Source organism: Vitis vinifera, chromosome 10 (assembly GCF_030704535.1).
Source record: "Vitis vinifera cultivar Pinot Noir 40024 chromosome 10, ASM3070453v1".
Classification (NCBI taxonomy): Eukaryota; Viridiplantae; Streptophyta; class Magnoliopsida; order Vitales; family Vitaceae; genus Vitis; species Vitis vinifera.
In genome coordinates, this window is record NC_081814.1 from 11,944,577 (window position 1) to 11,960,798 (window position 16,222).

The 16,222-nt window shown below is 33.7% G+C and overlaps 1 protein-coding gene across 5 annotated transcripts; it reads right to left on the reverse strand.

Moving 5' to 3' along the window:
- Positions 1 to 1,150: 1,150 nt before the first annotated feature.
- Positions 1,151 to 11,414, reverse strand: LOC100244620 (pentatricopeptide repeat-containing protein At3g04760, chloroplastic). 5 transcript variants are annotated; one of them, XR_009466746.1, is made up of 4 exons: positions 8,626 to 11,351; positions 6,348 to 6,436; positions 3,649 to 3,762; positions 1,151 to 2,184 (listed from the first exon to the last, which is right to left on the reverse strand). XR_009466746.1 is itself a non-coding variant. In XM_002272099.4 (2 exons), exon 1 carries the CDS (start codon positions 11,112 to 11,114, stop codon positions 8,631 to 8,633), a length of 2,484 nt encoding a protein of 827 aa, XP_002272135.2. In that variant the 5' UTR covers positions 11,115 to 11,352; the 3' UTR covers positions 1,151 to 2,184; positions 8,626 to 8,630. The 5 variants fall into 5 exon arrangements, 1 of the variants encoding a protein (XP_002272135.2); XR_002031065.2 differs by having other exon boundaries at positions 3,649 to 3,871; XR_009466747.1 differs by lacking the exon at positions 3,649 to 3,762 and having other exon boundaries at positions 11,155 to 11,414.
- Positions 11,415 to 16,222: the final 4,808 nt, after the last annotated feature.

The following is a 16,222-nucleotide window of genomic DNA, read 5'->3' on the forward strand; positions in this document are numbered from 1 at the left end:
CACAAAAAACCAGATCAATAAATCTTGGGGAAAACATCAAGTCAAAATGTTGAAAAGAAGATGAAGAAGAGGAGAGCTGGTTTTGTCACACAAGTCCAAGCATTAACAACCCAAGGGAAGAGAAAAAGGGCAGTCTTACTCAGATGGTGAAGGCACCAACCAAGTGGCAATATGCACTCCAAATTCATGAATTTGCACACAAGACATTCATTGCAAGACAAGTGACTACATGCCAAAATCTGCTTCACTGGTTGTCTTCTACAACATTCTCTTGAAAAAAAGATCTCTAAAACTTTACCATGTAATACCAAATGATTTTATTAGAAAAATGAAAACATAGAATAATGTTCAAAAACAGGCTTATTCTGGTCTAAGCCATTCTTAATAGCTTGAAAAATGGACCAAAACAAAGCAAAACAAAACAAAACAAAAAAGGTCAAGTAGAAAATTCTGCTATAGTATTACTTATAACTCCCACATATTTGTTACTTACGGCATTGAGACTTCAACCAAGTCTTTTGCCCCTTTTAGGCATGATCACATGGAGCTAATTTGCCAAAACATAAGTGAATTAGGAGGAACATGTGGATGACAAGTGACAACCCAACATCCTCACCCTATTGCTGTGAGGTCAATAGGCTATTCTAAGGGGAAAAAAAGTGCTAAGAATATGATTTTTCTTATAATTTAATTTTACTATAAAAACAAGAAAAAATTAATCTTTATATAAAAATTAAAATAAATAAAATAAATTTGAAATTACATATAAAAATAATTTATTTACTTCTAATTTATTTTTTATTTGTTTTTCACTTCTCTTTCTTTCCATTTTTTTCACTTTTTTTTTTTTTCTCTCTCACATTTTCCCTCAAATTTTCCAAAACCGAGCATAGCCTAAAACTTCAAATCAGATTAGAAAGGTCAAAGATAGTTTAGTAGTTAATAATTATGGAGATTTCATCTCCATGGAGTGCCAAAAGGGTTACCAAAAGTGAAGTGGTTGATCCACAAGTTTCATTCATGGATTGTGAAGTGACAGAATCAAATCTTTTTAAGGGGTCTGCTCCATACTGACTTTAGTCTCAAACAGCAAGAAAAGTAATTACAACCCAGAAAGTACATACAATATATATGAATGATAGTAATGAGAGAAGCATGAAAAAAATCCATAGAATATGAATAAAAAAATAGGGGTATATTTAGTACAGGCAAGCATGATGGATACTGAAGAAGAAACAGTGGCATCTTTAGCAGAGGATGGGTCGGCCATGAAGCAGACATGTTAGAAGGTTCCATATGGTGTCTTTCAACATAAGACCCTTTTTTTTTTATCTCCTCAATGCAAAAGCAAAAGCATAGTCATAACCCCACCATTGCTTTGCTCTCCTTCTTTTCCTTTTTCTCTTTTCTTTTTTTACAAGATTTTGTTGTTGCCCTTCATGAGTAGTTAACAACAAAGCATCCTTTGTTTTCACAATTTCACTTGCTTCAACTATAATGCATGCCCAGCTAGACTCTGAGAGAGAGAGAGAGAGAGAGAGAGAGAGAGAGAGAGAAATGTGTCCTGAACCTCAAGATCAAATCCATCTCCATCTCGGCAAAGCTTTGTCTGCCAGTAGCACTGCTGACTCTCTGTCAAGAAGCTTGCTAATGACTTTTAACGATCAAGAGTTCCGGTCCCATTTCCAATTATGGCCTCAAATAATGTCAAAAATATCAACATCAACTTCTACCACAAGATTCTCAAGCCCCTGCACCAATCTAGCAGAACTCTTTTCCTCCAAAGCAATCCCCAACCTCCATGCTCCCACACTTGTTTGCTAGTCAAACCTTGAAAATGTAAGGTTTAAAACCTACTATCCTACTGTGGAAGCCTTGAATTCTCTCCAACAGCAAACCCAGTTCAATTTGCATCACTTGATGCTTGGCATAGCAAAAGCCAAGAGGGTGCTCAAGGTATATCCAAGTTGTAAAGATAGGGATGGTATCTAAATTTTATGCCTGCATCATGTCTGAGACTTTCCAGGTGTAAAGCATGAAAATGGTGTTTAAATTTTCTGTACACTGCATTTGAGACGTGATTGAGTATAAAAATTGTACCACTCTCTTATGTGGTAGTCAACTCAATTACAGAGCATCCGTTCCTTGTGTTCACCAAATTACAGAGATTACCAACAATCATATCTGCATGAAGCCAAAAAGAAAAAGGTCAATTAGTACCTGCAACACTGAAGCAAAAGGCATCTTAAAACTATCAATGGCTTCAAAGATCAGTTTACAATTTTCCGGTGCAGTTTTGAGTTTATTATCTAAGTAATATGAATACATTGACAAATAACAAACAAAATAGGGATCAGAACAAACACTAGAGGTTTAAGAGATGGAGACTCAATTAGGAGTATCACTCGAGAAATATGCTACCCACAAATAATTAAATTAATGGATAGAAGTTAGCAGGACCTACATGGGCTGCTGCAGCATGTGCTAATTTAATGTTGGTCATATAAATTTTAAAATCTTGTAAGCAAAAGTGTGTGGAGGGTTATAATGATGTTGGATGTGTCAATTTAATGTTTAAATTAAGCACGTCACCATGCAGGGATGTGGTTTGATATTTGCACCTTTCTTACTGGTAACTACACAATTAATACATTGTGGTAATTTTCTTTTCTATACCCTCAGATATCTTGAGCAAAATAGTCTTTGTGAAACTATAAGAAAAATACAGTTAAAAACAAAATTTTGAGGCTGAAAACATGTAATTGCTTTTCTTAACAGATTAGAACAAACTTAGAAGAATCCAAATTAGAGGCTTCACCAACATGATTGAAACTTTTTTAATGTTTATAGATCCATCTCTCCAAGTTCACCTGTTTACCAAACTATGGTAAACATACTTCTCCTATATTGATCATTGCAACACTTTACCAGAAAAGATTAAAAGGTTCAGTCATAACAAGGGGCGATATGAAATACAGCAACAAGGACAAACAAGAAGTGGAAAATGTGAAATGAGTTTAGACAAATTTGCAGCTTCTTTTGTCTAATTGGCAGTTTTGAAAAGCTTCTATAAAACGTGAGGAAAAATACAAGAAAAGACAATATAACAAGGGTAAACACAATAAGTAATTGGTAGGCTCCAAAGAAGGATGTAGAACCCCAAATAAAATGATCACAAAAAAAACGTGATAGACAAATGGGAGAAGATACTAATTGTTTCTGATCTTTCAGATTTCCAAGTTCAATGCCCAGATCTGTTCACCTATAGATCCCACTGAAAGCCCAAGAAAAATCTGATATGGCCCTTTTTTTTTGTTATGGTTTTAGAAGATATTTGCATTCAGGCAAACAACAGTGATCTATCTCAAAATATCTATTCTGGGCATGCATGAGATGAAAAATAATGCAAAATTTCAGTAGATACACACACAAAAAGAAAGAAAGATATTACAGCAAGGATATGATGGAAATGCAATTGTTGAAATCAAACATACGAAGCATGCATTATTCACTACTGAATTAGTATGGCACTAAAGTTCCACACTACAATGCATAAACAATTGGATTACTTGAGCGAATATTTCAGTTTCCCCCATTCTCAGAGAAAAAAGAAAGAAGAAATAAAGAAAGAAATATATGAGATTATACCAGTAAAATGAAAGTTTTGAAGCATCGTGCTAATAAGAGGGTAAATGTTCTCAATCCTTGGAGCATGCATACCACAAAATTCTCCAAATCCTCTCTCATTCAATTCAATCATATCTGCAGTGCACAAAAGCTACATAGCATTGCCCATATCTCACGAGAAAGCACCCAGCATTGCAAATAAGTTAAACAGAGTTGCCCATATCTGAAGCACCACCCAAAAATACTGTCGAGGAAAAAGGGTTTCTCACCAATGATATTCATGAAGAAGTAGAACTGTTTATTTCTTTGATGCTAATTGATCATTTAGTTGTTAGGGCTTAAAAGTTTATGCTTGGGTGAGATTGAACTCATGATAGTAATCAGGCACTGTAGATTAAAAGTATAATACAATTAGGTTCCCATGGAAAAGGCCTTAACTGAGGTACAACCAAGCAAATTGATGACCAGTACAGAGACTAGAGATTACTCTGTTGTAAATAGGGTGAGCAGATGTAGCCCTGCAAGCTTTCTTATATTCTTTCAGCACCTTCCTAGAGTTGGGCCATCAAACAGTTATATTAAAGGTTCAAAGTACTGAGTTTGATACGACTTGCCAAGTTGTATTCTGAATGGCCATTCCCCAGACAATGTTTGGGATCCATTACAGATTTTCTGATTCTAGCAAAAAAAAAAATTGGCTGGTATAGTAATGCCAAGGTCGATACAGCTAAGTCATAGCTGAGTCATACTCAATATGGCTGAGTTGCACAATGGTGTTGAACCTTTGATTTTCTGATAGGAATGGTGTTGGACCTATACAAGCTCTAAAACCATATTTTGTTCACACTGGATTGTTAAGTCACTAATCTCCACCAACAAAGTCAAGCTTTGGATAACTTTTCTAACCATATCCTATCCATGAGAATTTCCACTGCAATTTCTATACTGTCATAGAACCAGCAGTGATGAGTATAAACCCTCTGAGCCATTCCAACATTCAATATGAATTGCCTATGAAATTATGTGGTGTTTAGTAATAAAAAAAATTGCACCTCAAATAGTAGAAAAGAAAATTACAATTCAAAGGTTTGATTTTGTTTTTAGCACTTCATTTCATCAGCAACCAAATGGAGGATTAGGAAAACAAGTAACATTAAAAACTTCATGACAAAAATAACACAGCTAACTGGCATGAGCAGTGCAGCTCTTTATGTCAGTTGTGATCCCAACCAAAAAAAAAGAAAGAAGCATCATTATTGATGAGACACCTACATTTTCTATGATAGGGTCGATGAGACACCTACATGTGAATACATATATCTTCTTTTTTAAATTTTTAAATAAAAAAAGAAACTTAAGAGAGGACGACCCAATCCTGCCAAAAAGGTTGGCAAAGGATAAGAAGATATAGAAATCACAGAATAATTTGCCAATCTAAGGTCCTGAATTCCAAGAGATAGACATCAATGATCTTTTGTCATCTAGTATAAGATAAGCACCAAAAAGGCTGCCAGTTTGGCTTTCTTTCTATTCTCTGTTTGGTTGTCAAGAAATTAAAAGAAAATCAAATAGAATCAAGCAAAATTTAAATTTATTTGTAAAATTGTTTTGGTTTCCAAGACATTGAAATGTCCACTTCAGAGATTCAAATAGTTGTATTAGGATCAATTTAGTGGAGGTCTTTGATCTTCAGTTTCCAATTAAAAAGAAATCTAAGATTCGATTTGTTAATGTCTTTTCTTTCCGTACATTTCAGCAACCAAATGGAATTTTGCAAACATGAATTTTAGAAGAATAGAAATGCATCATAGTACCAAACAAAAACTTATTGATAACAATGGAAAGGACATGTAGATAAGAAGTAAGTACCATGCCATCAACAGTAAATAATACAAGAGAAATGTGCAACTATGCAAAAAGCTCTATGACTTTCTACACTGACAAAATAAAATGAAAAATTAACATGAATTTATCATAAATGCAACTCCAAGAAGTTCCTAAAATGTAGTTAGGGTGGGGAGTTTAATTCCAGTATGTCAAATTCATCTACAGTCTACTAATTGAGAGACATAAAGATTTCAATATGACAATAAATCATATAGATGAAATGCCTGAAGCAATAATGATCAAACACTAAAGAAATATTTCAGTTAAACAATCAAGAGTGATCCCTCTAAAAATATTAATCATCTAACTGCAATGATTAACCAGACAAATATTCACAACAACAGAGAGATAGCAAATGCAACCAATAAAATATAAGATTGAAGGAAAAAAGGAAGCAGAAAAACTAAGAAGCAACAGACTGATCATGAAAATGATCAGAGATCTAATGGAATCTTTGTTAATAAATATTGATATTTGAAATTCCTGAGAAGAGAAAAAAGAAGTACAAAAGGAGGAGGAGAGGGTTGAGGAAGGATTTTGTATCAGGAATTGTTGGGTGGAAGCGACCTGTGCATGCAAGGCACAAAGTAGGGACCTACAATGATCAGAAATTCGGAAAATACTATGCAATGCTGAAAGTATTCTTAAATCAAGAGATTGGTTAACAACTAAGCATTTCAAACCGGCCCATTAGATCCTGAGCACTCCACAAACTTTCTTTCAAAAACCTAGTTATTTTTTAGTTCTCTGAAAACTCCATCTCTTAACATTTTCTATAAAAATATATAAATCCCAAGTGTGATTCTCCAACAAGTCTCAATTAATTCCCATACCTCCAAAAACATATTACAGCAAACAAGACTACAGCTCAGCATTCCCAGATCACATCCATCAGCATCTCAAGAAAATTGACATGTTGTCCCTGTCAGATCAACCCATTCACATACCAAGTAAGCTCAACATGAAAACAACCTCAACAGTGAACAAATAAGTGCAGGCCAACTATTGGAATACAGAGTAGCAGAAAAATTAATAGAGCACTGTAAACAGTCTCCAAAAAATTAAGCTAATTATATCATTCATAGAAGTCAACCACAGCAAATAAGTTCCAAACAAATTTTAAATCAAATAATGATTGTACTAATGACAATAATCAATTTCTATCATAATAATCATATATATTTGTTAACTTAATGCTTAATCTAGATTCCAAGTAGCCCTTGTCCTAATTCCTTACCTGAAAAATCACTACTTGAAATTGTTTAAATAAAAGTAACTTTTATGAATGGTATATTAGTTTATTTATTTCAGGATTATTTAATATGCTCCATTAACCTTTCCGCTACACCATATTCTAGTAGTCAACATAGTTATTTGCTATTGAGGGAATTTTTATGTCAAGCTCGTTTGATATGTGAAATGTCCGACTATGCCCTTAATTGTCCGGTTGATCCAAGTATCCCACCATTTTTCCTTAATGGTATATTAGATAATAATAATAAAGGTACAAAAAAGACAACTAAGTGACTGAGATTCTTTTTACCTTTCTTTAATTCCTAAACCATATAAATGCCTAGTTTGGATGATTGATCAAGGACATGGAACTATACTACACAAGAAGGTAAATTTGACAAGAGGGAAGTGGATAGCCTGAAAGACTAACAAGCATTTTAGAGATAAATTTTTTATATCATATCTAATATACTTGCAATAAGACCTTCACTCCATGGATGTCATAAAAATTAAGGTTCTGTTTGGGAAGTGTTTTTGAAAACAATTCTAAAAAATAGTTTTTGAGAACTGTTTTTGATAATCATTCTTTGATGTTTTGTAAAACAAAAGTATGTTTGAGAACTTGATATGTTTTTTCTTTAAAATAACTTTTAACTGCAATGCTTTATTTTCAATCGTTCTTCAAACTGTTTTTTAATTGTCAAACATGTTTTTCTATTTTTTTGTTCTTAAAAACAAAAACAAAAAAAAACTGTTTTTGGAAATAACCTCTGAACATAGTATAAAACTCTTGATTGTAAATTCAATCTAACAGTTAACTAATGTTTTTTATGCTTTACTTGTTGCTAGGATTCTGTGCTCTTCCCCTCCATGACTATTAATTATCAGTAACATCTTATAGATATGAAAAACTATGAATAAGTTCACAAACTACTGGATCATAGCTCCAATTAATATCCAAATAAATTTTATACTCCCTGTATACCTAGAGGGCACTAGTTTGGTGTTTCCTCTTTCTGTTTTTTATAATTCTCTTTATCTATAAAAAAAAAAAATTAATATCCAAATAAGTAAATAAACAAAAACGTCAAACTCAACTTCAGGGACATGGTAAGAAATTATGCCTTTTAGGACCATAAGATCACAAGAGAGTGAAGGGAGTTAATTGGAAGGGGCCCTAAGTTGTTATATAGCATTGTCAAGCATCACCATAATCAGTAAAGAACAGAAATGAGCTCTCTAATTGGGATCCAAATGCCTTTTTCAAACAAGTTTAAGAAAAACAAGTAGACTTGTTTAAACGCTACCTAAGGTCCTAAACACGATGATCCCATTTCAGATCCAAAACAAAATAAAGTCAACTCATCCAATTTCCATGGGACATCCAAATGGCCCTTAATAATTAAAGCAAATATAGCAATAAGAGGAATCTCCACAAACGTAAAAGCATGTAAAGGAAGGACATGAAAGAAAAAATGAAAAGGAAAAACATGGTTGGTCAATGACATAAGAAACTAAATCAATAAAATAAATAAGAAGACAAACAAAAACCTTGAGTGGTTGATAGTTGTAGTTGGGCAATGGGCTTAGAGGATGTTGGACACCTGGTTCTAAGAGAGCTAACAGTAAAAAATTTCTTCCTCATGGGCTAATGGCTCAGGGGAAGCTAATGTAATTCAGCTTAGTCCAGGTCTTCATTTTGATCTCTTTTGTTGGCCCTAGGGTGCCTTATATATACCATATGGCTTCTCCTTTCCTGTTAGTTCTTTGTGGATATGCCATTTCCTTTGCATATTAATAACATGGGAAAAAATGGGAAAAAAAAAATACATTTCTCATCAGCAGAAGACAATGTGGGAAAAGTAAAAGAAGCCTCACTAGCTCTATAAATCCAGCTGACACTGAGGTGAAATGCGACCACGTTCAACAAACCGCAAAATAAGCTTATCTGCCTCCTCTGATTTTCCCTCTAACATTAGTTTCTTGCTCACCTTCTCACACAGCTTCAGATCAGGAATCAGATTCCGATTGAACATTCGACAAGCCACATTATATGACATCAAAGGAATCCCTTTGCTCAAATAACTTTCAATAAGCATGTGGCAAGTATTGGCATCGATTTTTGAAGCTGTCCTGAGAACCTTGCCCAAGAGTTTATAGGCCTGCTCGAGGTTTCCAAAACTACAAAGCTTTTCAATAACTTGATTATATGCTGTCCTGCATTCTTGCCTTGAAAGCATCTTCTCTAATAACTTCAACAAATCTTCCACCCTACCCATCCGACAATACTGGTGGATAACTGTCCGATATGTGACAGGAGTAGGAATCAAACCCACCCGAAGCATCTTCATTGCAAGTTTAGTTGCTTCTTCTATTCTACCTTTCTTTCCCAGTGCATCAATTATGGTTGTATATGTAACTACATCTGGGTGTTTGTTACTTAGATACATATCATCAAGCAATGAGAGAGCAGCTTCCAAGTCATCCTTTTGACAAAACCCATGAATTACAGTAGTAAAGTTTACCACATTGACAGCACATCCATTGTTCAGACACTGCTCCATGAACCTTTTTGCCTCATCCACCTTTTCCTCTTGGCAGAGAGACTGAATCAGTAAATTAATTTCAACTGGTGTTGGAAAGAAACCCTTTTTAATCATCTCCCTGACCAAATCACAGGCCTCAGACGATTTCCCTTCCCTGCGAAACCCATGCATCAAAACGCTGTATGTGATAGCATTTGGAATCCACCAGTCCTCCTCACTCATGTTCATCATCTCTCTTGCCTCCAATGAGTTCCCATTCTTACAAAGCCCATTTAACAAAGCTGTGTATGATACAGTATTTGGCTTGCAACCATGCTTGTACATTTGCCGAAGCATCTTTTTAGCTTGATCCACCTTCCTTTCCTGACACAACCCATTGATAACAGAAGTGTAGGTGACTACATCAGGAATGCAACCCTTAGAAAACATTTCATTCACTATTTCTTTAGCCTTGTCCATTCTTCCTTCCCGACAGAACGAGTGAACTATAGCACTATACCCAACCTTATCAACCCGAAATCTCCTCTCTTCTGCTTCCCTTAAAAATTCAAGAGCCTCATCCCCATGGCCATGCTTGGAGAGCATATGGACAAAAGTGTTATATGTAACCTGGTCCGGTAACAAATTACTATCCTTCAACATCTTCTCCATCAACAGTCTCACTTCTTTAATCCTTTTTTCCTTACAAAGAAAACCCATCACAGTATAGTAACTAATTTTGTCAGGAGAGCAACCTTTAAAAGGCATTTCAGCAATCAGTTCCATTGCATCCTCAAGTCGATGCAAATCACAATACCCCTTAATCAAGCAGTTATAGGTGATAACATTAGGTTCAATCTCAACAATTTGCATTCGTTCCAGGAACCTCACTGCCTTGTCCAGCCTATTTCCCATTACCAAAACATGAATTGCAGTATTACATATTGACAAATCAGGTTCAATTCCTGCTTTCTGCATCATAGTTAAAACCCGCATTGCATTCCTCAACTTGCCTGCCCGACTATATGACACCATCACATAACCAAATGCTTCAGGCCGACGCTCAATTCTCCTCTTAGCCATAAGTCGAAGAACCCGCTTTGCCCCCTGACACAATTTTGTCTTGCTTAGAATCTCAAGCATTGCATAGTACACAATGGGATCATGCCGGTACCGCCATTGCCGGTCAGCCCAGTAGAAGAATCTCAAAGCAACCCGCTCATCAGTCTGCAATTGCAAAACTGCACAAACTTGCCTGGGCTTCAGGCTCCTTAGCAAATGCCTCAATTCCCCCTCAAGCTTTGGATTCCAGGCTGATCGAAGTTCAATTAACCTACATATTTCTCTTACCAAAGGATGTCTAGATTCATCTTCACCTCCCTCGAATCTTCTAATACCTTCTGTTTGTCTGTAACCTCCAGTAAATGAATTCAAAACCATTAAATCGTCATCATTATGGTCATTACCTCCTTCTTCTATATCACTCGATTCTTCATTATCATCCAAATCATCAAGCCCGCTTCCAAAGTGGCCTAAATCCCTAGATTCCCCAAAACCCATTTGCTTAAATCTGTCACTCCCTTCTCCGATGGCATCAAAATCGTCTCTCTCGCCATATAAACTAGGGTTTGAATGAGAACTAGGATTAGGGTTTCTGGATGATAATGACGAGAAAAATGTTTTAAGTACATAACTGGGAAATTGGAAAGAACTTCTGGGTTTACAAGCAGGTCCAACCTCAACGCCAATTACACATGCACGAAATTCAAATAAATCCCTAAATTTATGAGGGTTAGCAAGGGTTTCTCTGATTCTGGAGCGAAATTTGAAATTAAAGAGCATTTCAACGGCCGAAATTTTTTATACAAGTCACGGAGCTTACGTTAATACACATGAATCGATGGTAGAAGACTCCACTATCAAACTTCAAGCCTTTAATCCTCCTCCAACGAACAATCAATTTTCCTCCTATGCATGCATAAACTCGGCCTTGCACGCACCTTCTGTACAATGGGCTAACTTAAGTCCCCCATTTTGCACAATGGGCCAACTCACGCCCCCTTCATTTTATTTTTTTTGTACAATGGGCATTTTACGAAGCGCTTCTAAATTTTTTATCAAAATAGTTGATCAAGTGTTAAAAGCCTACAAACACTTTTTAGAATCCTCATCAAACAAGCTCTTACAAGTCTCCAATGAGTTTCTGAAATTTGGGGTGAAATTGCTCCATTCGCCAAACAAAATATAGGATTTCGCTGTTAAACTATTTTTCAAACTTGTATCTTTTTTAACAAAAATACAGTACAAATTTAAAAGTCATAATTTTAAAATATGATTTCAAATACATACAAGATACTAAAATCATAATTTTAAATATATATTAAAACAATAGTTTTAAAATATGGTTTCAAATAAATTTTAAAAAAAAAATGACCACAACCATTGGACTAGAAATAACAAATCTCAATTATCTAGAACTCAATGATTATCTTTATATGTCTGAATCTATAAAGAATCTCATTTCAGTTTCTAGTTTAAATAATATAATTATTCTATTTATTTCAATAAAGTAGTTTTTATCATAAAGTGATGAAAAATAATCTCTCATGTATCTTTACATTCTAATTTACTATATATATATATATATATATATATATATAAAGAATGACCGATGAGATCCCTTAAAGTAGGCTACATATTAAAAAGAATCCCTAAAATCAAGCAATTTGATTGCAAAGGTCCTATATGAATTTTAGGCAAGGTTCCTATATGGAATATACCCAAATTCTTGGTACAAGAAACATGAGTCAGCTTTTACAAGAAAGGAAAAATATGATAGAAGAAATCAAATATATATGAAGGAAAATTAACAGTTGATTTCTTAGCCTATTCTTCTAATGGTTCCCCTCAAGCTAGTGTGAAAATATTTTGCATCCCCAACTTGTCTAAGTTTGTATAAAAAGTTGAACTTGGTAGATCATTTGTTAATATATCTGCCAACTATTTAAAAAATGGGAAATATGAAGTGCAAATCAACTCACTATCAAGTTTTTCTTCGATAAAATGTTGATCTATCTCCACACGTTTGGTCCAATAATGAGGAACGGGGTTATGGGCTATATTTATAGTAGTTTGGTTATCACAATATAACCTCATGGGTCTTTTCAAAGTGATGCCAAGGTCAATAAGAATGATCTTTATCTAGAGTAGTTCATGAATCTCTTGAACCATGACCCTAAACTCAACTTCTACGCTAAATTTAGCCACTATCGACTGTTTTTTATTTCTCCAAGTAACTAGATTTCCTCCCATGAAGGTACAATATCCAATAGTTAACCTTTTATCAACAATTGATCCAACCCAATCATCATCACTATAAACTTCCAATTCTATATTTCTTATATTTTGAAATAAGATTTCCTTGCCTAGTGTGGACTTTAGGTAACGTAGGATTCTATATATTGCCTCCATGTGAGAATCATGTGGTGGATGCATTAATTGGATTACCATACTTGCAACATTTGCAATGTCTTGTGAGTATGAGATAAATAAATTAATTTCCCCACCAATCTTTGATAAAGGTTGCAGTTTACCATATAATCCTCTATTTTTCCTCTTAATTTATTATTTTGTTCAATGGGAGTCTCTACTAGTTTGCATCTAAGCATCCCTGTTTCCCTTAGCAAATCAAGGATATATTTTTGTTGCGAAATAAATATTCCCTACTTTGAATGTGTCACTTCAATCATGAGGAAATATTTTAGAGTCACTAAATCTTTGATCTCAAATTCATTAAACAAAGAAGTTTTTAGTATTTGAATTTTCCCCTCATCATTTCCAATAACAATAATGTCATCCACATAAACAATCGAGGCAGTAAACTTACCAAAGGAGTTATGTTTCATAAACAATGTGTGGTCTCCTTGACTTTGATGGTAGTGCATTCTTGTCATTGATTTTGTAAATCTCCCAAACCATGCTTTTAAAGATTGTTTAAGTCCATAAAAGGACTTCTTAAGTTTGCAACTTTGTTCTTCTAAGCCTTATCACTAAAACTTGATGGAGTGTCCATGTATACCTCTTCTTCTAAGTCGTCATGTAAGAAAGCATTCTTCACATCAAATTGTTGCAAAAGTCAATCAAAATTAGTAGTTAAAGACATTAGAATATAAATAGTGTTCATTTTTGCCACTGGTGCAAAGGTCTCTTGATAGTAAATGCCATAAGTTTGGGTGAATCCCTTAGCTACTAATTTGGCCTTATTATACTTTTTATTGTCTCATCCACCACCTTGTATTTAATTGTGAAAATCCACTTGCCACATATTGTTTTCTTCTCTTTGTAAAGCTCAACCATATCCCAAGTCTCATTTTTTTCTAAGGCTTTCATCTCCTCATTAACTGTTTTCCTCCAATTCTCACCAAGGCTTTCATCTCCTCATTGATTGTTTTCTTTCAATTCTCACCTCTAAGTGCCTCTTGGATTGTGTTTGGAATTTCAACGAAAGATATTTAGGTAATAAGGCTAGGTATGTAGATGATAAACAATGTAATGAGGTAAAATTAGAAATAGAATGTTGAGTGCATTTTCTACATCCTTTTCTCAATGCAATAGGCCAACACAAATCATTGTAGACAACAGAGTGAGTATTTTCATTACCTAATTAAAGTTTAGATGATGGGATATGAGAGGATGTTGTAGATTTTCCTTTCATCGAATACACTTTTAGTTTGAAGGTATTTGTTGGCAGCATGTGTTCCATTTCTATGAGCCGATTCTCAAGTTCATTGGCTAGAATTATAGTGGGCAAATTTTCTACAATTAACTCTTCGTTGAGAGTTTCCTAGAATTTCTTATGTTCACTAGCTAATCCATTAGAAGAATCCAAGGTTGAAACATTTGGAACCACATGGAGTGTTGATGCAAAATCTAAATATTTTAGGGCTAAAACATCTTAGATAATAGGGAGTATTGGTGTAAACCCTGAAAATTATGATGCTGAAACATCTTGGATAGTAGGAGAACTTGACGTGTTTGAGGTAGAGGCATTTGGCACATTAAATGGTTGTGGAAGGACACCCCTACCATTCTCACCATTCATAGGAAAATTCCTAACAACTTATCTTTCATTCATCTACTCTCCCTCTTGAAGATAAGTGTGTGTGAAATATAGTTAACTCTTAAAAAATGTAACATCCATAGTAATGTATGACCTTTTTGTGGGTGGATGGTAGCATTTATATCATTTTTTATTGGAAAAATATCCAAGGTAGACACACCTAAAAGCTCTTAGGTTAAATTTGTCTCTAGATTATTTGGAAATATGAATGAAAGATACACACCCAAATATTTTTGGAAGAAGTGTTCTAATATCCTTCAAGTTAGGAAAATACTTTAAAAGTACATCAATAGGGGATTTAAAGTCTAAGACTCAAGAAGGCATTTGATTTATTAAAAATGTAACAATCAAAATGACTTCCTCCTTATATGTTTTTGGAACATTTATTTGAAAAAATAAAGACCTAACAACTTCCAAGACATGTTTGTTTTTCCTCTTTACTACCCCAGTTTGTTGTGGGGTATTTACACATAAAGATTAATGCACAATACCTTCATTTTATTTAGGTGACAAGATTATGGTTGAAGTATTCTCTTCCATTATCTAACCTTAAGTTATGGGTTTTGGTGCCAAATTAGGTATGAATGAATTTGTGGAATATTGGGAAAATGAAATTAACTTCCGATTTGGATTTTAAGAGATAAACCCAAGTAGTACAAGTACAGTCATCAATGAAGGTAACAAACCATCTAGAACTCGAAATGTTTGGAATTCTAGAAGATCCTCAAACATTAGTATGTATTAAACTAAAAGGAAATGTTTCCTTTTTATTTCTTATTGAAAATGGTACACGATGGTGTTTTGCAAGCTCACAAACCTCAATAAAAATCATAGGATTTAGTTTTGTCAAACAATGTGGGAAACATTTTTTCCAAAATGAAGAAAGATGGGGGTCCCAACCATTTATGTCATAGCCATATTTGATCAACTTTTGAGGGATTGTTGGTAGTAATAAGAGCTTGTGCAATAAAATCACCAGTCTTCCAATATGTATTGAAGTAGTAGAGTTTATCTTCCTCTCACCATGCCTAATCATCCTCATTTTTATTTGGTCTTGAAAAACACAATAGGAAGAGATAAATGTTACAAAACAATTCAAATCTTTAGTGATTTTACTAATGTTTTCAGAACCAGACCAAACATTGAATTGAAAAAATTATTGGTTCACAGTTCACTGGTCAAATCGTTATTGAACTGCGGTCGAACTAGTGATGTCATAAATATACATTTTATATTTTATTAGAATTAAAAATCATTATAAGAAATTAATATATATATATAATTAAATTTTTTTAATAATATTTCATTTTTATATTTGATATATCAAATTAAATGATAAAGATAAATAAAAATGTATCAATATACTAAATTTTATTAAATGGAATAGGTATAATATTTAAATATGAAAGTAAAAATAAAATTATAACATTTAATTTAATTACATATATATATTGTTATTTAAAATTTTTAAAAATTATTATATTAATTAATTTCATATTTATTATTAATAATTATTATAACATAAATGTATATATATAAATATTTATATTTGTTTAAATGGTTTATATGATAAAATTTTAAAATAAGGATATATATATATATATATATATCCTTAAAAAAAACCATTAAAAGAATAGACATATTTAAATAAAGTACCATTTGGTTTGCGAGATAGTACAAATGGGTGATGTAGCTATTAAGAAGATACCTTCTGTGGAAAACCTAGTGGATCCTTTCACTAAAAACTTTGTTGAGCAAAGTCTTTGGTGGTCATAGGGATAACATAAGTGTTAAATGTATTTTTGGTATGCTTTAAGGGCTAGTGGGAGAT